At 37.0% G+C, this 21,286-nt stretch overlaps 1 protein-coding gene across 1 annotated transcript in view; it reads right to left on the bottom strand.

The window, feature by feature from the left end:
• Positions 1 to 21,286, bottom strand: part of LOC126251657 (lysophosphatidylcholine acyltransferase) — a 735,574-nt gene that overhangs the window by 31,299 nt on the left and 682,989 nt on the right. The window contains exons 3-5 of the mRNA XM_049952227.1: positions 14,076 to 14,293; positions 11,301 to 11,413; positions 2,807 to 2,961 (exon numbers count right to left, since the gene is read on the bottom strand). Of these exons, the coding sequence (XP_049808184.1) occupies positions 2,807 to 2,961; positions 11,301 to 11,413; positions 14,076 to 14,293 (486 nt within the window). The remainder of the gene's footprint in view (positions 1 to 2,806; positions 2,962 to 11,300; positions 11,414 to 14,075; positions 14,294 to 21,286) is intronic.

Raw genomic sequence — 21,286 nt, 5'->3', positions numbered from 1 at the left:
ACTCTCCATAAAAATTTGATGTTTGTTGCATCTCACCTTCATGGTGTCACAATTTTAATGTACATATGGTTGAAGCTGCAACTCAACTTCTGATCTCCTTTAAAAGGTATCTGCAGTACGATCTAGGAAGATAAAGTAACCACATATTGTGACTGCACGGTTCTGTGTATGAAAATTTTCTTTCCCGAAGGTAAGTTCTTTCAGTAATTACCAAAGAAGAAAACTGTAAATGAAAACTTGATACATAATTTATTTTTCTGCAAGACTCGAAACGGAAAAGTTGCCACATCTATATGATCAAGCAGCTCTGTACTGTGGTTTTAATTCTCATCTATAAGTATACTCAAAAGTTCAGAGAATTATCCCTAACATATTAACTCCTGATGATTTCCATCCTTGCCATTAATGTTACACCCATTTCTATACAGTGTTAAATATATGCAAATTTTTGTCCAAAATTTTGGGATATAGCATTTGGGAAAATAAAGAATCCTGAAACATGTAAGCTTTCTGGCAGTATGTTGCAAACTGCAGCCAAACTATATCTCTCTCTTAAGCATTTAGCCACAGAATTAGGAATAATAGAACAGATGGCTGACAAAACTGGCTACCCATACTGGAAAATTAAACTCCTCAATCAGACAAAAAAATAGCACAGAAATATACATATGGTACATATCCACCAGAAAAAGACGTTGGGAAGGAGAAGTTCAATAAGTACCACAACCTTGAATTTGCTGGAAAACTTCCCTCTACAACAACAAATATTCTGAAGAACTACGATGTCAATGTAAGTTTCTACCCAAAGAACAATCCAACCTTACACTTACACCATAAATGAAATCACTCTGTCAAACTCAAAAAGCCTAATGTCTTTAAAATCAGTTACCATACAAGTGACTTCTTCTAAATAGGACAAAGTGGGAGGAATTTTTACACGTGATTCAGAGTACACTACGCTGTTTTCAATCTGAAACCAATAAGTCAGGAATCGCTGATCATCTAATCAAAACAAACTACAAAATTTAAAACACATAAATGGACTTAAAGAAGCTATGAGTTCAGCCCAAAGGCTTCAGACTAGATATTTCAGAAACTCATGAAATACAATGGCTGGTCATATTGCACCCTTAGCCCACCTTCAATGGAAAGAATGAAAGTAAATTCAATGGAGTGTCCTAACATCATTCAGTAGATCCCTGAACATGCACACAATGTGGGTAAGGTGCTTTTACATTTCACTCCACTTCTATTTCTCTTCCTACCCTGAGCTCTTTCTGCCCAATTACTTCCCCTTTCACACTCCCTTACCTGGTTACAACTTTAGGTTCATTGTTAAAAACTATTAATTCGTTACTGATATATGGTTACTGCATACTGTATTCATATACAACATCCAAAGGCTACATTTCTCAACCTCTTTTTGTTTGGGGCATACCAAAGTACATTTCAAACTTCCGTGACATCCCTACATCTGATTTTTTTTTCTAGCTGAAAAAAATCGAATACGTAACATACATACAATAGATTTTTTTAATTATGGAATGAGTATGAGATAAAAATTTTACAAATTTATTACTTCAAGAAATGATTTGGTGATAAATTTTTCATGTTCTAGGTATTTTATCTGTGGAAAATTAGAAGACATTAAAAATCTCACTACACATCTGACACATACTTGCCACATGCCAATGTGTCACAGCATGGCAGTTGAGAAATACAGTTCTACACTGCAAGCCTGTATGCAACCACATATGTTCGCAAAATTTAATACTAATTTTCACTGCATGCTTATTTTCAACTTATACCACAATATATGATGACATGTAACAGTATTATGAAAAGAATAGTTGTTACTCACCATATAGCAGAGATGCTGAGTTGCAGATAGGCACAACAAAAAGACTCACAAAATAAGCTTTTGGCCAACAAGGCCTTTGACAAAAGCATTGTTGGCTGAAAGCTTATTTTGTGATTGCCTTTTTGTTGTGCCTATGTGTGACTCAGCATCTCTGCTATATGGTGAGTAGCAACTATCCTTTTTATAATATTGTTACAGCCCCTCCTAGATTTTCCATCGTTTGATACATGATGATATTATTTTTCCTGTAAAATATTTAAAAACTTTTGCTCAAAGATTATTTGTGGTTGTCTACCACATATGTTGTTATCTTCGAACTATGAAAATATCCATTCAGTTTGTGGTGTAGTTTCAAACTCCTAATGTTAACCCAAAAAATGCATAAACAACATGTGGAACAGACTTAATTGAGATGTCATATGCAACAGAAATCAGCAAAACAGAGGTATAATATAAGTTGCTAATAAAATCTGGATATATTCAATAAGTTTGCATACATTTTACCATAAAATTGTGAACTTCAATTGAGGAAGGATTATCGCCTTACACAGATACAAGTTTCTAATGTGTTGATATCACACTGAAGGTGACCCGACAGTCAATTTTATCTCTGAAGCTGAGAAATTTTCCACTGTTTTCCACTGTTCCAAAAAAAAAAAAGGAATTTCAATGATCTTTTTAGAAGAACCAGTGTCATATTTTTTACAGCAGTTAAATAAGCAACCCTGCATCTCACTAATTTATAAAAATCAGTTAATTTGATTTGGCCTGGAGCAAAAAAGTTGACAGAAACCTTTCCTACACAGTACTATCTTTAAATACTGACTGACATATTTAATAAATCTGACACTCGTATATTACACATTACGGCATTTGTGTATTTCAAAGAATAGGTCAATGTGCTCTAGGACTTTCCAATTACTCTGATGTATAATCTTTACTTACGCTCCTGGTCCTTCCCAGGTCCAAGTAACTGTGTCAAGTTTGTTTGGATAACGTAGACAGACAGGCTGCACAGGTACTCCTGGGTAGAAAGCTCCTGGCTTGAATGTGATTAGACACGATCTGTTTGTACATGTTCCTTCCGGGAATATGAGCACCTGTAAGAGACATTACAACATCATTAATGTCAAAGCCGGGTTTCTGTAGAAGGGTTAATTCAATACAGATGGAGAGGATGTACAGATCAATGTCAGCAATTTCTAATACATTTTATGAGAATGGTATCAGCTTCTATGAATCTCTGTGCATCTCTAAATATACTTGAAATAATGAAAAAACGGCTCAGATATGAAGTTAAATTAAATAAAGCTTCCGAAAGTCTTAAGTGTTACAGTTTTTATGGTGTTTTATCTGAACCTAGTCAATTTATTTTGACATGAAATAGCTGAGATTTCAAGGAAAGAGGTGTACAGCGAATCCCTAATGGAAAAATGCAATAAAGAATGAATATCTGCTTCATAACTGTGTTGACAGTTCGCAACTCATTGAAAGTGAATTGCAAACCATGACTGAAACCTACATACCTACCCTTTGTGAACACTGTCCTCCTACTTAGATTAGATTAGATTAGATTAGATTAGATTAGATTAATACTAGTTCCATGGATCATGAATACGATATTTCGTAATGATGTGGAACGAGTCGAATTTTCCAATCCACGACATAATTAGGTTAATTTAACAACATACTTAAGTTAATATAACAACTTTATTTTATTGTGTTTTTTGTTTTTCTTTATTTTTTATTTTTATTTTATTTTATTTTTTTATTTATTTTCTAATATTTTTTTTTCTTAATTTATATCTAAAAATTCCTCTATGGAGTAGAAGGAGTTGTCATTCAGAAATTCTTTTAATTTCTTCTTAAATACTTGTTGGTTATCTGTCAGACTTTTGATACTATTTGGTAAGTGACCAAAGACTTTAGTGCCAGTATAATTCACCCCTTTCTGTGCCAAAGTTAGATTTAATCTTGAATAGTGAAGATCATCCTTTCTCCTAGTATTGTAGTTATGCACACTGCTATTACTTTTGAATTGGGTTTGGTTGTTAATAACAAATTTCATAAGAGAGTATATATACTGAGAAGCTACTGTGAATATCCCTAGATCCTTAAATAAATGTCTGCAGGATGATCTTGGGTGGACTCCAGCTATTATTCTGATTACACGCTTTTGTTCAATAAATACTTTATTCCTCAGTGATGAATTACCCCAAAATATGATGCCATATGAAAGCAATGAGTGAAAATAGGCGTAGTAAGCTAATTTACTAAGATGTTTATCACCAAAATTTGCAATGACCCTTATTGCATAAGTAGCTGAACTCAAACGTTTCAGCAGATCATCAATGTGTTTCTTCCAATTTAATCTCTCATCAATGGACACACCTAAAAATTTGCAATATTCTACCTTAGCTATATGCTTCTGATTAAGGTCTATATTTATTAATGGCATCATACCATTCACTGTACGGAACTGTATGTACTGTGTCTTATCAAAATTCAGTGAGAGTCCGTTTACAAGGAACCACTTAGTAATTTTCTGAAAGACAGTATTGACAATTTCATCAGTTAATTCTTGTTTGTCAGGTGTGATTACTATACTTGTATCATCAGCAAAGAGAACTAACTATGCCCCTTCATGAATATAGAATGGCAAGTCATTAATATATAATAAGAACAACAAAGGACCCAAGACTGACCCTTGTGGAACCCCATTCTTGATAGTTCCCCAGTTTGAGGAATGTGCTGATCTTTGCATGTTACGAGAACTACTTATTTCAACTTTCTGCACTCTTCCAGTTAGGTACGAATTAAACCATTTGTGCACTGTCCCACTCATGCCACAATACTTGAGCTTGTCTAGCAGAATTTCATGATTTACACAATCAAAAGCCTTTGAGAGATCACAAAAAATCCCAATGGGTGGTGTTCGGTTATTCAGATCATTCAAAATTTGACTGGTGAAAGCATATATGGCATTTTCTGTTGAAAACCTTTCTGAAAACCAAACTGACATTTTGTTAGTACTTCATTTTTACAGATATGTGAAGCTAGTCTTGAATACATTACTTTCTCAAAAATTTTGGATAAAGCTGTTAGAAGGGAGACTGGACGGTAATTGTTGACAGCAGATCCATCCCCCTTTTTATGCAAAGGTATAACAATAGCATATTTCAGTCTATCAGGGAAAATGCCCTGTTCCAGAGAGCTATTACACAGGTGGCTGAGAATCTTACTTATCTGTTGAGAACAAGCTTTTAGTATTTTGCTGGAAATGCCATCAATTCCATGTGAGTTTTTGCTTTTAAGCAAGTTTATTATTTTCCTAATTTCAGAGGGAGAAGTGGGTGAGATTTCAATTGTATCAAATTGCATAGGTATGGCCTCTTCCATTAACAGCCTAGCATCTTCTAATGAACACCTGGATCCTACTATATCCACAACATTTAGAAAATGATTATTAAAAATATTTTCAACTTCTGACTTTTTGTTCGTAAAGTTTTCATTCAATTTGATGGTAATACTGTCTTTCTCTGCTCTTGGTTGACCTGTTTCTCTTTTAATAATATTCCAAATTGTTTTAATTTTATTATCGGAGTTGCTGATTTCAGACATGATACACATACTCCTGGATTTTTTAATAACTTTTCTTAATATAACACAGTAGTTTTTATAATTTTTGATAGTTTCTGGGTCACTACTCTTTCTTGCTGTCAGATACATTTCCCTTTTCCGGTTACAAGATATTTTTATACCCTTAGTAAGCCATGGTTTGTTACAAGGTTTCTTACGAGTATATTTAACTATTTTCTTGGGGAAGCAGTTTTCAAATGCATTTACAAAAATGTCATGAAATAAATTATATTTTAAATTGGCATCAGGTTCACGGTACACCTCATCCCAGTCTAACTGCTGTAGGCTTTCCCTGAAATTTGCAATTGTTAAATCGTTGACTGAACGTACTACTTTGGAGGACTGTTTAGTATTGCTGAATGGAGCTATGTCATATATTGTAACTAGCTGTGCACCATGATCAGAAAGACCATTCTCAACAGGCTGAGCATTTATCTGGTTAAACTTATCTTGGTCTATAAAGAAGTTATCTATCAGTGAGCTGCTATCCTTTACCACCCGAGTAGGAAAATCAATAACGGGTGTCAAATTGAAAGAACCGAGTAATACTTCAAGGTCATTTTTCCTATTACCCTCTTTCAGAGAATCTACATTGAAGTCCCCACAAATAATAATTTGCTTCCCCCTGTCTGACAGATAGCACAACAAGGAGTCCAAATTTTTCAGAAATAGATGAAAATTTCCTGATGGGGACCTATATACAGTTACAATTATAAATGTGCCTTTATTTAATTTAAGCTCACAGGCACATGCTTCTATATGTTTCTCTACACAAAACTTTTTTGTTTCTATACTTTTTGCACAATGATAACTTTTGACATATATGGCAACTCCTCCTTTCTCCATATTTTCTCTCATTACATGTGCAGAGAGCTTATATCCACTTACATTTACCTTATCCATATCAGTAACAATGTGATGCTCAGACAGGCATAGTATATCTATTTCATTCTCAGCTTCTAAATCTTCTAAACAAACCAGAAGCTCATCTACTTTATTCTTTAAACTCCCAATATTTTGATGAAATATACTTACATTATTTTTAATTATACTTTTATGAGAACCTTTCCTTATTCTAACATTTGCAGTACTCTCCTGTCTGAGTTTCTCATTGTGCTTAGGCCTAGTTCCTATACCAGTGGTCACACGGTGTTCAGAGAGGCAGATTATGTCAACTGGGATGGGTGACTTTAATTCATAAATGCAATTACCTAGGACTGAGATACAACTTGGTGGAGATAAAATTTCTGGTGATTGGTGAAAATTTATAATTGATAGCTGTGATTGGTGATCCAATGTGCTAGAATTGTGCTGTTTAATTTCTTTCACAGACCAATTCAAAGCTTTAAACATGCCACTGAATCCTCTCCACTTCTTCCTGATCTCTGGACCCAAAGTTTGGCCCAACAAAGTGAATCAAATGAAGGAAATTATAGTGGGGATGCATGAAAGGAGAGAGAACTGATGATTTCCAGTATACATCAACACTATGGGAACTCAGAAGGATGTCGTCATCAAGAGAAACAAAAATTGCATTCTACGGGTTGGAGCATGGAATGTTAGATCCTTTAATCCGGCAAGCAGGTTAGAAAATTGAAAAAGGGAAATGGATTGGTTGAAGTTGGACATAGTGGGAATTCGGTTGAAGGAGGAACAGGACATCTGGTCAGGTGAACACAGGGTTATAAATACAAAATGAAATAGGGTTGAAGCAGAAGTAATAATGAATAAGAAAACAGGGATGCAGGTAAGCTATTAGAAACAGCTCAGTGAATGCATTATCAAGGCCCACTCTCGCCACAGTAACACATGTTTATATGCCAACTAGCTCTGCAGATGATGAAGAGATTGAAGAAATGTATGACAAGATAAAAGAAATTATTCAAATGGTTAGGGAAGACAAAAATTTAATAATGATGGGGACTGGAATTTGACAGTAGGAAATGGAAGATAAGGAAAAATAGTAGGTAAATATGGACTGGGGAAAAGGAATGAAAGAGGAAGCCACATGGTAGAATTTTGCACAGAGCATAATTTAATCATTGCTAATACTTTGTTTAAGAATCATAAAAGCTGTATACATAGAAAAGACCTGGATACACCAGAAGGTTACAGATTGATTTATATAATGGCAAGACAGAGATTTAGGGACCAGATTGTAAGACATTTTCACATTTTCAGGGGCAGATGTGGGCTCTCACCCTCTGTAAACATTTCGCTGCTGGGGAGACAATAGTTGCCTTATGTTGTGCAGAATTGTCTTCATTGCCAATTAGAGCATGGTTTGCCTCCTTGCTTCCAGATTTTTGGTTATGAACTGTAGATTAGAGCTGAAGAAATTGGAAAAGGATAAGAAATTAAGAAGATGGGACCTGACTAAGTTGAAACACCTGGAGGTTGCTGAGAGTTTCAGGGAGAGCATTAGGTAATGTTTGACTAGAACAGGGGAAAGGAGTACAGCAGAAGAGGAATGCGTAGCTTTAAGAGATAAAATGGTGAAGGCAGCAGAGGACTGAATAGATATAAAGGAAAGACCTAGCAGAAGTCGTCAGATATCAAAAAAGATATTGAATGTAATTAATGAAAGGAGAAAATATAAAAATGCAGCTAGTGAAGCACGCGAAAGGCAATGCAAATGTTTTAAAAAAAAAAAAAAACTAAGCAGGAATGGCTGCAGGACAAATTTAAGGATTTAAAAGCATATTTCACTCAGGGAAAGATAGATACTGCCTCAGGAAAACTGAAGATGCCTTTGGAGAAAAGAGAAACAGCTGCATGAATATCACGAGCTCAGGTGGAAAACCAATCCTAAGCAAAGAAGGCAAAGGTAGAAGACAGAGAAGACATTCTTGAAGGCAATATTATAGAAAGGCAAGTCGACACAGATGAAGATGAGATGGGAGATATGATACTGCTAGAAGAATTTGAGAGTTCTGAAAGATGTAAACTGAAACAAGGCCCTAGGAGTAGACGATATTCTGTCTTGACTGCTTTCACAGGTGGCTCAGTCACTGATGGTGTAGGATGAGGCTGTGAAAGGATAGGAATCTGAAGTGCTGGGTGGCTGGATTGGAAAAGTCTTGCACTTGGGTCTTCCACAGGGATATGATTCCTGTGGCAAGGGGCCGGGATTGGGAGGAGTATAGATGGACTATAACATTGTCGAGGTTGGGTGGGTGACGGAACACCATTTTGGGAAAGTTCATGTCCTCCATTTTAAGGCATGATGATAGATAATCAAAGCCCTGATTAAGGCTGTGGTTCAGTTGTTCTAGTTGAGGGTGGTATTGGATGATGAAGGGGGCATTCCCTTTGTAGCTGGTCTTTGTGATAATTGGAGGATTGAAGGAGTGTGGGGTATGGCACGGGACATCTGTTTGAGGAGTGGGTCTGAGGGATATTGCTTGTCTGCAAAGACCTTGGTGAGGCCTTCAACGTACTGGGCAGGGAGGAGGAGGTCAATGTCCATGAAGGTGGAATGCTGGGTTGGAGAAGGGAGAGAAACTGTTCCAGTTGCGAAAGGAACGAGAATAGAGTGTTCTGGTACTGAGCCCTTATCATGACGATACCATCAAAAAAATTTTTTTATTAATGGTAGTTCTCATACTCTAGTCCTGACCAAGGTTTTCAAGGGGGTTTCACTTACTCTCTCAAATGGTACTTCCCTTGCCTCACTACCTACTCATTTGTTATTGCGCTGAAAAGCCCCTGCCTCTCCAATGGGTTATTACGTGAAGATCCTGCTCTATCTATAGGGGTATGGAATGAAAAGTATGTGATAAAAACAAAACAAAAATATAAAATATAATATTTCCATGTGAACATATACAAATTCTGTACATTAAGTGCATATTTCTGATAGATATACAAGTACTCTGCATACACTATTGAAACCGTTGTCTTATTTTTGTCAATGAAATGACTATGAAAACATGCACAAGTATTAATAACTTTTTTCTTCTCTTTGTAGAATGACTGTAAATGGTCATTGTGGCTACAATCAGATAACTAATCATCACAGCCAATGAATAAAGAAAGGCTAAACCAAATAACTGCTTGTATTTATTTCTTCCAGTTGGAGTCTGCAGCCTGTATAATTATCTCCAACATGCCTATTTTCATACCTGCATATAACAAAGTGGAAAAAGTGTAAGTAACACAAGGCATCATACCTGTTAGTTCCATGGCTGGTGTCTTTGGAATAAAAATTAAAAAAATAAATACAATAAAAAACCAGTGATGTGACGGAATGAGATCTAAAGGCAAGTCAACTATATATGGTACTTTTACTGTTTTCTAATAAATATGGAAAGAAAAGTGAAAGAGCAACACCCAGAACTGTCTATCTCAGTGCCACTCAAATAAAATTTTTAAGACTGAAATATATATTACTTTAAAGTAGCATCCCAGAAGTTAAAAAATGCCTAATTGAAAATTTACTCACTAAGAAAATTTGACAATTCATTAGACATACCAGAATGTATGTGGAGCAAATTACAGAAAAAAAACTGTAAGCCTGTGTTACGAGTCCCTTAACTACATAATAATAGTTAAGGTGTTGGAAATGAAGCACACACTTCAGGCAGTGTGATCACAGGACAGAAACTTTTCTATTTTCAAGCAGACCAGTTTCAACAGTCTTCTGCTGTCATCATATGATCTAAAGGGAGAACATGAAGATAATGGGGGAGGTGTGGGGGAGACTACAGTTAATTCCACCTATTATATAAAATAAGAAATTTCACTTACCTTCTGGAACTTGTTATAAAGGTGGCAAGTAACATTACATTAAGATAAAAGGCACTCCATGCATAGACATCTTTTTATAAAAGACATGCACACAGTTGATAACATCCTCAAACCATCCATGCATATGCATTAGATGACTAAGTAAATTCAGCTCTGTGTGGTTTTTGTGTATGCTAATGCTTTCCACAAGTGATAGTTTGTGGACCCCCTCCATTCCTGGCTAGCTCGGCATTAATGCTTGCACCATTTGGTTCTAATTTTATGTCATGTTACTTTATTAATTAAAGATAAAGGCTATTTTTAAACTTTTTTGATTGTTACTGTAATTTTCTCACTGTACAATATGGAAACAGTATGTATGTCTATAGATTTTATGTGGAGCGTAAGCCCAAGGTAGTTTTAAATGTATGGTCAGCTGGCATTCCTGTTATATCAAATATTTGGGAAGTCCACCTTTATTTCTGGTAGATAGCTGTTCATTTCTTGTAACCAGAGTGTGTGTCATCATTTGGCATTTACTACTTATGCCATCCAATGGCAAGATATATAACTTTGTAACAGATCTGTCGCCTCTATGTTGACACTCCGTCTGTAGCGTAGTGCTGTGCGGCAAGCTTGGGAGAGAGATTTTCAGTGACTATATGCGTGGATGGTACAAAGATGTTAAGAACTGTGTGAATTTGATCAATTTTGTGTTTTTCATCATGACATGTATATGTGTGGAGTGTCTTTTGTCCTTTGACTTTATGACAAGTTTCATATGGTACATGAAATTACATGGTACTTTTATAACATGTTCCACAAGGGACAATTTTGTATTTTATATAATAGGGGAAATTAAGTGTAGTCTGTTTCCCCCTCCCTCCCCCAACCCATTATCTTCGTGTTTTCCCCTTAGATCATATGATGGCAGCATAAGACTGCAGAAACCAGTCATCCTGGAATAATAAAAGTTTCTACCTGGTGTACAAAGTGTGTTCTTCATTGACGACTACACAGATTGCCCCACAACGCAACACATGTATACTTTACAGCTAAAGTGTTGTCTCACCTGTGGCCAGTCAAGATCTGAGGTGGCTCTCTCGATGATCTCCTTGATGGTGTTTTGTCTCGAGTTAGGATCCTCCCTCCACACATACACAGGCTGTGTATAGTTTATCAGCTCTGTTGGAAACATTTTAAGATTGCTTATAATAATTAAAGGATAAATATTTTGTTATTATTTTTAATTATATTGTAGTACCTGACTTATCAGAAGTAATAGTAATTAAAAGTAAAATTACCATGAGAAAAAATTGTTTTCACTCACATTTGATTTTCTAAACATGTCATACCATAGCAGAAATTTATGGTGCTATGTTCTGGTTCTGTGAAGTACTTAACACAAACACAACTGATAGAAGTCTATAAGTCTTTAAATATTGCCTTAGGTGAGCTGTTGGGAATATCCAGTGATTTTTGTGAACATCAGTTATATCACTATGGAAGAAAACAAATTTGCACTCAAAAGGTAAATATAATAAGCATATTCGGCATTGTAAAAATTTTAATAATGCCGACAGTAATCCACAGAACTGGGACGATAGAGCTACAGATTACAGTCAGGTGGCAAAATAGCAAATAGTTCAAAAACACTGATCTGATAGATGTGCCTGTTAGACGAAAGGAGCATTTTATATGAAAGAATGATATTGCAGATTCCCCATCAATGGTACTGTACAACAAGCAGCTGAAATAATATGTAATGGCTTTGTGAACTGTATTTACCTGGAAAATGTTTCTGAATGTCACTTGATGGATTCTTTTCTTAACACACATAAAAAAAACTTGTTCTCCATCCATTCATAGCAATCAGTCAGTGTGTCACATGAACTAGCAGATCGCATAATTTACATTAAAAACAGTAGAAATATGTATTTTCAAGAACATTGCTTTAGTTTACATGTTACTCATTGTTACAGAGACAGCTGAGTTCTAAAGAATGAACCTTCACAGCCAAATAGGTTTATTACATCTGAAGCTGATGCAGTATATAATATGTTGTTTGAGGAAGATAAATGGAATTTTTTAGTTTTGACCATATTACAATATGTGGCTCAGAAAGTGTTACTTATTTTCATTAGGCCATGTTAAATAGTAAATTACATACTACTGGTAGTAAAATAATTCTTCAGTCTTGTTAAGAGTGTGCACAACATTATCTTAGGTTAGTCATCTATTTCATACAATCAGAGAACAAAGCAATGCTTTTCCACACCAATCTCTTTATATTTCAAGTCATCATTCCTATATGTACGAATGTAGAATTTTAAAATGAAAGTAGTGAAAATAAGCAGTATTCCTGTAATTTTATATATCTGTAAATCAAATCATACTCTGTCTTGTCTCTAATCTTACTGTGGTTAAATACACGAAAAGGGAATGAAAATACATGACTCAATTTGTACACATTAACAGACAACCACTTTTGTGTCTGCAGTTTGGTAGATTTTACATACTACGGAAAATATTGAATATATTTATTTTTTAAATAAGTAATATTATGTGCAGTGCACTTTGTTCTCTGATACATATTGTAATCCAAACCTGCTGGTTCTCACAACTGGCAACAGAAATACAAGAATGTTCCAGATACATACTGCCAATGAAAGGGTTCAGCCCACTTTCCCTGCGAACAATAAGAGAGGGGAATCCAGTGATATAGGTGATACTGGCATCAAGGAACGTCGAGTGTGGTGCAACGACGAGTACGGGTGCCTCCGACCGCGTCGCCTGCCGGCCCCTTATCACAAGGGACATGCCGCCCGCCCGGTAGGTGGAGCGCCCCAGTGCACAGATCACCGGCGTCAATTTTCTGTGTGGTGGGTGGAATAAACAGCACAAGTAAGAGAGAGGGAGCACAGGACTAAACAGCCAGAGTACCACACCATGTGTTAGCACTCCCTTGTTTCCAACACAGGAAGAATTATGTTACTGAACACCCATAGAACCACACAAGTTGAGTTTAGAGAGGAGGTCTGTTAATCAGAAGAATCCATCACCAAAGAGAGGTACAGGTAACAGAGATTTAATATTGTAGAAGCAGCAGTAGATCATTTCCTTCCATTTTACAATATTTCTTACAGCAGCATCCATAGAAATAGAGTAAAAACTATAGCAATTTTCCCAATAGGTTAAAGTAATTGTTGTAAACCATGGAAAAGTGAGTTCCCTTCTGAATAAAAATAATATTTTAGGACTGAAAATCCACAGAAATGAACCATGCTTGTTGTGCCATGCCAATACAAAAGCATAAGAATTTAGTTAGAAAAAACTGTTTTTATGGAAATGAATATTACACTTTGGTTGACTTTGCATTTTGCACACAGTATGTCCAAAAAAAGAAGTTGCTAATATGGAAGAAATGATTTCATTACATTATGTAAGTTTCACTAAAATAAATCCCAAATATGTAATCAGTAAGATATATGCATTAGTTTTCCATTAACAATAGTGAATGACATCATTAAAATGGATCATTAAATGAAAATGTTTATTTTACACACACACACACACACACACACACAGATTATATATATATATATATATATATCACACAGATAATTACAAGCAGTGACTGATGATAAAGGAAGCATAGCCTGTTATAAAAGCCTACAAAATATATATCATACTGGCATCCGGTGTGTTACGCAGTGGAAGCATAGTTACTATCTGCCCCAATAACCATAAAACATTTGTGAAGCATTTTTGTTATTGCTGCTAGACTGTGAGAACCTGAGGTAGGATTGCTTTTTACACATAGATAATGCATGCACGAATGACATACTTCCAAAGAAGGGCAAGTGTCCAGTCTCGCCCTTTGCAACAATACTCGGAGCACCCAGATATACAACTGGCAATGCATCAAAGTAGGAGGAATGCGGCGCTAATGCCAGGACGGGCGCTTCCTTAGCCGTCGCCTGCTTTCCCTTCACCGTCACCCAGTGGAATCCTCCACACAGGAAGAGACCCCTCATCACACAGCAGATCACAGCACGCGCATTGCTACAACACCAAAACCGTGTCACTGCACTGGCTATGTTGTTACTTGCACAGAAATTTCTCTGAGAATGTTAGAAAGGAAGTGTTAGTGTAAAAAAACAGTAATCATTTCCAGATAAATTGTAAAAAGTGCAAATAGATTTCAACTTAAAACAAAGTTCCATTGTAAGAATATCATGTTTTGACCATTTTTCTGTGTATTACTATGATAGTGTGTCATGTTTTGACTATTTTTCTGGGTCTTACCCTGGTGATGTCTAACAAGTGGCTTAGAAAGGTGAGCTGTTAGGTCACACATATGAAAGATGGTTTTACACGATCCACACAGGCATTTCACACTGCTTAGAATATACAGTGTGGCATAAGAAGCGGAAAGTTTCCTGCCACATACAGAACACATGTTTTATCCACATTTAATATTAATATGATAAAGATAGCTACAAACACCACGAAATTCTCAACTTGGCCAAGGTATCTACTAAATTCATCAAACATCTAAAGAAATACACTACATTGCCAGTGTATAATGTGAGCAGGCCTAACATGCTTGATTTATTTCCTTAAAAACTCATTCATGGGTAGCTCATGAAGTTTTTCCTAAGCTGCGATTGGGCTGGCGATATTAGCCAGATGTCAGCCACTTCAAGCACTGTTCGCAAAATGGAAAAGTTAACTTGTGCAGAGAAGGTAAGGCCATGGCTAAGTGTCACTTTTGCTGTAAGACAACTGTATAGGACAAAACCAATCACGGGAATGAAACTGTTCCCTTGATGCCCTGGGATAGACACAGGAGCATGGGTGAGTGAAGTTTTGACCCTCTCTTTTCAGCCAGATCTCAGACTGTTCAGACCTTTCTCCCACTCCTCTCTGCCAATGAGGCCCCCACCTTGTATGAAATATTCCAGACTTCATTCTGTATCCCTTAGAATAGACAATAAACCATGCCTCAATTGAATTTTAATAGTAAATTTGGCATTTCTAATTTCACACCCTGCAGTTATCTCCTATACACTGGGTGCCCACCTGCAGCTGACACTCATCCTATCATCCAAACATTTATGCACTTGCATACCATTTTATTAGGACCAACAACATTATTGTGAGTGTCACTGTATATGTTGTTGTTGTGGTCTTCAGTCCTGAGACTGATTTGATGCAGCTCTCCATGCTACTCTATCCTGTGCAAGCTTCTTCATCTCCCAGTACCTACTGCAGCCTACATCCTTCTGAATCTGCTTAGTGTATTCATCTCTTGGTCTCTCTCTACAATTTTTACCCTCCACGCTGCCCTCCAATGCTAAATTTGTGATCCCTTGATGCCTCAAAACATGTCCTACCAACCGATCCCTTATTCTAATCAAGTTGTGCCACAAACTTCTCTTCTCCCCAATCCTATTCAATACCTCCTCATTAGTTACGTGATCTACCCACCTTATCTTCAGCATTCTTCTGTAGCACCACATTTCGAAAGCTTCTATTCTCTTCTTGTCCAAACTGGTTATCGTCCATGTTTCACTTCCATACATGGCTACACTCCATACAAATACTTTCAGAAACGACTTCCTGACACTTAAATCTATACTCGATGTTAACAAATTTCTCTTCTTCAGAAACGATTTCCTTGCCATTGCCAGTCTACATTTTATATCCTCTCTACTTCGACCATCATCAGTTATTTTACTCCCTAAATAGCAAAACTCCTTTACTTCTTTAAGTGTCTCATTTCGTAATCTAATCCCCTCAGCATCATCCGATTTAATTTGACTACATTCCATTATCCTCGTTTTGCTTTTGTTGATGTTCATCTTATATCCTCCTTTCAAGACACTGTCCATTCCGTTCAACTGCTCTTCCAAGTCCTTTGCTGTCTCTGACAGAATTACAATGTCATCGGTGAGCCTCAAAGTTTTTACTTCTTCTCCATGAATTTTAATACCTACTCCGAATTTTTCTTTTGTTTCCTTTACTGCTTGCTCAATATACAGATTGAATAACATCGGTGAGAGGCTACAACCCTGTCTCACTCCTTTCCCAACCACTGCTTCCCTTTCATGCCCCTTGACTCTTATAACTGCCATCTGGTTTGTGTACAAATTGTAAATAGCCTTTCGCTCCCTGTATTTTACCCCTGCCACCTTCAGAATTTGAAAGAGAGTATTCCAGTTAACGTTGTCAAAAGCTTTCTCTAAGTCTACAAATGCTAGAAACGTAGGTTTGCCTTTTCTTAATCTTTCTTCTAAGATAAGTCGTAAGGTTAGTATTGCCTCACGTGTTCCAACATTTCTACGGAATCCAAACTGATCTTCCCCGAGGTCCGCTTCTACCAGTTTTTCCATTCGTCTGTAAAGAATTCGCATTAGTATTTTGCAGCTGTGACTTATTAAACTGATAGTTCGGTAATTTTCACATCTGTCAACACCTGCTTTCTTTGGGATTGGAATTATTATATTCTTCTTGAAGTCTGTGGGTATTTCCCCTGTCTCATACATCTTGCTCACCAGATGGTAGAGTTTTGTCATGACTGGCTCTCCCAAGGCCATCAGTATTTGTAATGGAATGTTGTCTACTCTCAGGGCCTTGTTTCGACTCAGGTCTTTCAGTGCTCCGTCAAACTCTTCACGCAGTATCTTATCTCCCATTTCATCTTCATCTACATCCTCTTCCATTTCCATAATATTGTCCTCAAGTACATCGCCCTTGTATAAACCCTCTATATACTCCTTCCACCTTTCTGCCTTCCCTTCTTTGCTTACAACTGGGTTGTCATCTGAGCTCTTGATATTCATACAAGTGGTTCTCTTCTCTCCAAAGGTCTCTTTAATTTTCCTGTAGGCAGTATCTATCTTACCCCTAGTGAGACAAGCCTTTACATCCTTACATTTGTCCTCTAGCCATCCCTGCTTAGCCATTTTGCACTTCCTGTCGATCTCATTTTTGAGACGTTTTTATTCCTTTTTGCCTGCTTCATTTACTGCATTTTTATATTTTCTCCTTTCATCAATTAAATTCAATATTTCTTCTGTTACCCATGGATTTCTATTAGCCCTCGTCTTTTTACCTACTTGATCCACTGCTGCCTTCACTACTTCATCCCTCAGAGCTACCCATTCTTCTTCTACTGTATTTCTTTCCCCCATTCCTATCAATTGTTCCCTTATGCTCTCCCTGAAACTCTCTACAACCTCTGGTTCTTTCAGTTTATCCAGGTCCCATCTCCTTAAATTCCCACCTTTTTGCAGTTTCTTCAGTTTCAATCTGCAGGTCATAACCAATAGATTGTGGTCAGAATCCACATCTGCCCCTGGAAATGTCTTACAATTTAAAACCTGGTTCCTAAATCTCTGTCTTACCATTATATAATCTATCTGATACCTTTTAGTATCTCCAGGATTCTTCCATGTATACAACCTTCTTTTATGATTCTTGAACCAAGTGTTAGCTATGATTAAGTTATGCTCTGTGCAAAATTCTACAAGGCGGCTTCCTCTTTCATTTCTTCCCCCAAATCCATATTCACCTACTATGTTTCCTTCTCTACCTTTTCCTACTGACGAATTCCAGTCGCCCATGACTATTAAATTTTCGTCTCCCTTCACTACCTGAATAATTTCTTTTATCTCGTCATACATTTCATCAATTTCTTCATCATCTGCAGAGCTAGTTGGCATATAAACTTGTACTACTGTAGTAGGCATGGGCTTTGTGTCTATCTAGGCCACAATAATGCGTTCACTATGCTGTTTGTAGTAGCTAACACGCACTCCTATTTTTTTATTCATTATTAAACCTACTCCTGCATTACCCCTATTTGATTTTGTATTTATAACCCTGTAATCACCTGACCAAAAGTCTTGTTCCTCCTGCCACTGAACTTCACTAATTCCCACTATATCTAACTTTAACCTATCCATTTCCCTTTTTAAATTTTCTAACCTACCTGCCCGATTAAGGGATCTGACATTCCACGCTCCGATCCGTAGAACGCCAGTTTTCTTTCTCCTGATAACGACGTCCTCTTGAGTAGTCCCCGCCCGGAGATCTGAATGGGGGACTATTTTACCTCCGGAATATTTTACCCAAGAGGACGCCATCATCATTTAATCATACAGTAAAGCTGCATTTCCTCGGGAAAAATTACGGCTGTAGTTTCCGCTTGCTTTCAGCCGTTTGTCACTGTATAAACAGTCTAAAATATGTTGTTGATTGGGTCAACAATATATTACATTATGCCTTTATCACACATTTCAGCTTGTGTTATATTGTTCAACTTATCTTTTATTTCTGAACTTTCATGTCCCTTGCTTTCTTATAACCACAGAAGTTAGCAAGTCACTCAATAACAGCAGAACTGTAATGTCAGAAACATGTGAATGTTTGGGTTCACCTATATTAAATGTGTGCATGTTCATACAAAGGCAAATGATTTCCTACAGACTTCCATGTAGAGAAAATATAGAGCGCTTATCTACACTGTATAATCAAAAGTATCTGCACACTTAACAGTGGCCATTAATATGAGGTGTGCCCACACTTCACCTTTATGGCAGTATGAGCACTGGCAGCCCATTATTCCTCAAAAGCCAAAACCAGGAAAGGTAGTGATTTTGGACACTGGGGTCTGGAGCAAACTTGACATTCTAACTCATCCTTAAGTTGTCGCACTGGGTTCAGGTTGGGACTCTGGGCAAGCCACTTCATTTCAGGAATGTTATTGTCCACAAACCATTGCCTCATATGTGCTAGTTTACGGCAAGGTGCATTTTGCTGATACAAAGCCATCATCTCCAGACTGTTCCTTTACTTCACACAGTATACAATGGTGTAAAATGTATCCATATCTTTCCACATTTACCATCACCTTAAGCACAAAAATGGGACTATACCATAACCACAAAAACCACCCTCGTGCTGAAATATCACCTCCTTTGTGCTTCACTATTGGCACTACAGATGATGGCAGATAATGTTCTCCAGACATTTGTCAAACCCAAAACATTACATCACATTATCATTGGCTATAGCGTGATTCATCACATCATATCACTGGTTTCCTGTCATCCCCTGTCCTGTGGAATCACTCTTTACACCACCTAAGTATCGCTTAGCTTTAACTACAGAAATGAGTGGCTTAAGAGTAGCTGCTTGACCAATATATTGCATTATTTTTAAGTCAGTATGCATCAGCACAATGCTTCCTGGACTGCTAGTAACACTTTAGAACTCATGGGCAATTAACTCCGGTAGCTGAGTGGTCAGCATGACAGAATGTCAATCCTAAGGGCCCGGGTTCGACTCCCGGATGGGTCGGAGGTTTTCTCCGCTCGGGGACTGGGTGTTGTGTTGTCTTGATCATCATCATTTCATCCCCATGCCGAAGTGGCATGAAATTGAAAGACTTGCACCTGGCAAACGGTCTACCCGACAGGAGGCCCTAGTCACACGACATTTTATTTAGTGCTTGACAATCCCTGTTGGTCAGTATATGATGTTTCTGCCCGGACTTTGTTTAGTTGTGGTTGTTCCTTCATGTCTCCACTTCGCTATCATATCAGTAACAATCAACTTTAGCGACTTCAGAAAGTTTAAAATGTCCCTGATGGACTCATACTCAGGTGACATTCAATGAGTATTCCACATTTTAAGTCACTGAGCTCTCTTGGATCACCCATTCTGCTGTCACTCTTTCTCAACTGGCAACACAATACTCCTCAGCTTCTTCTATACTAGTGGATCTGCCTCTTGTTACTTTAGTGGTCAATTTCACATTACACAGTGGTGTCCAGGTACGTTTGCTCAGAAAGTGTACATAAATATCATGAACTGATAGGACGGCACAGATGAGGAACCCATACACATGCAACTTTAATTCAGCTAAAATGATGTGGCCACCCATGGGCGTTACATAGCTGTAGTAAGGATGAAATATACACCGATGAGCAGCTCAATACTGTGCAGCAGCTCTGTGAGAGTGGTGAATCATGGGAAGGACTATACATGACTACTGATGTACTAAGGATATGTAATGACACAAAACCAATTAAGATCGTCAGAGCAGGGCCGAAGTTACTAACATCCTCCTCAACAGCAAGTTGAGCAAGACTCGTACTTCTACAGAGATGTCGAGAGTTTGTGAAAATTTCATAACGGAATTTCCAATTCTTGCTGAAGCGCTTTAAGGTTATTTTGGTGTATGACTGCAGTTTTTTCCAAATGCAATATGCTTTTGAAGTTGTGTACTTAATTCCTGCATAAAATTAAACACAAACACATACCCGCATAACAAATTAATGCATTATATACATATTTACATTATGCAATGAAAATTAGAAAAAGACAGTGTTAATTGAATATCATGCTTTTAACTGACCACTTTCTCAACATGCAGTGTATTAGATAATCAAAAGTGTTTCCATTTTTAATTATATGTATGTCTTATACCGTGCACATAGTTGACAAAACAGTTTATGAATTTGCATTCTTGTTTAATAAATTAAGACATATCTCATAGTACTGTTAAGATCCTACATGACAAGGATTGTGTTAATTCTTTACAAAATGGCTTTACAGGATGGCTGGTAAATAGTTAACTTCAGAAGATGAAGTTAAAAACTTCAGATGGACACATTCAAAACTGGGAAAAATATAGCTTTTGGAACATTTTCTTCATGAATAGGATGGTGAAGTTGGGGAAGAGATTAGAGAAGCTAAACTTCTTTGCCAAGAAAGCTAATTATAACCTTTATTCTCAGTAATCGGTTCTGGTAATCAATGTTACCATCTCCAGATCTTGAGATACAGGTTACTGCATATTTATTTAAATATGGGGCTGCCCAGTAAGTAATGCACTGCATCTTTTTTCTTTGACAATTCTTTATTGAAATTAACGAGAATTACACTAATGGAAGAATGGTGTTTTATCTACACACCCTATTTTTCCATGTCATCTCCATCCCATTCTATGGCCTTCCTCCAGCATGAAACAAGGGTGTTTATGGC

The sequence above is a fragment of the Schistocerca nitens genome, chromosome 4, assembly GCF_023898315.1.
Source record: "Schistocerca nitens isolate TAMUIC-IGC-003100 chromosome 4, iqSchNite1.1, whole genome shotgun sequence".
Taxonomy (NCBI): Eukaryota; Metazoa; Arthropoda; class Insecta; order Orthoptera; family Acrididae; genus Schistocerca; species Schistocerca nitens.
This window is presented reverse-complemented; position numbering and strand designations above follow the sequence as displayed.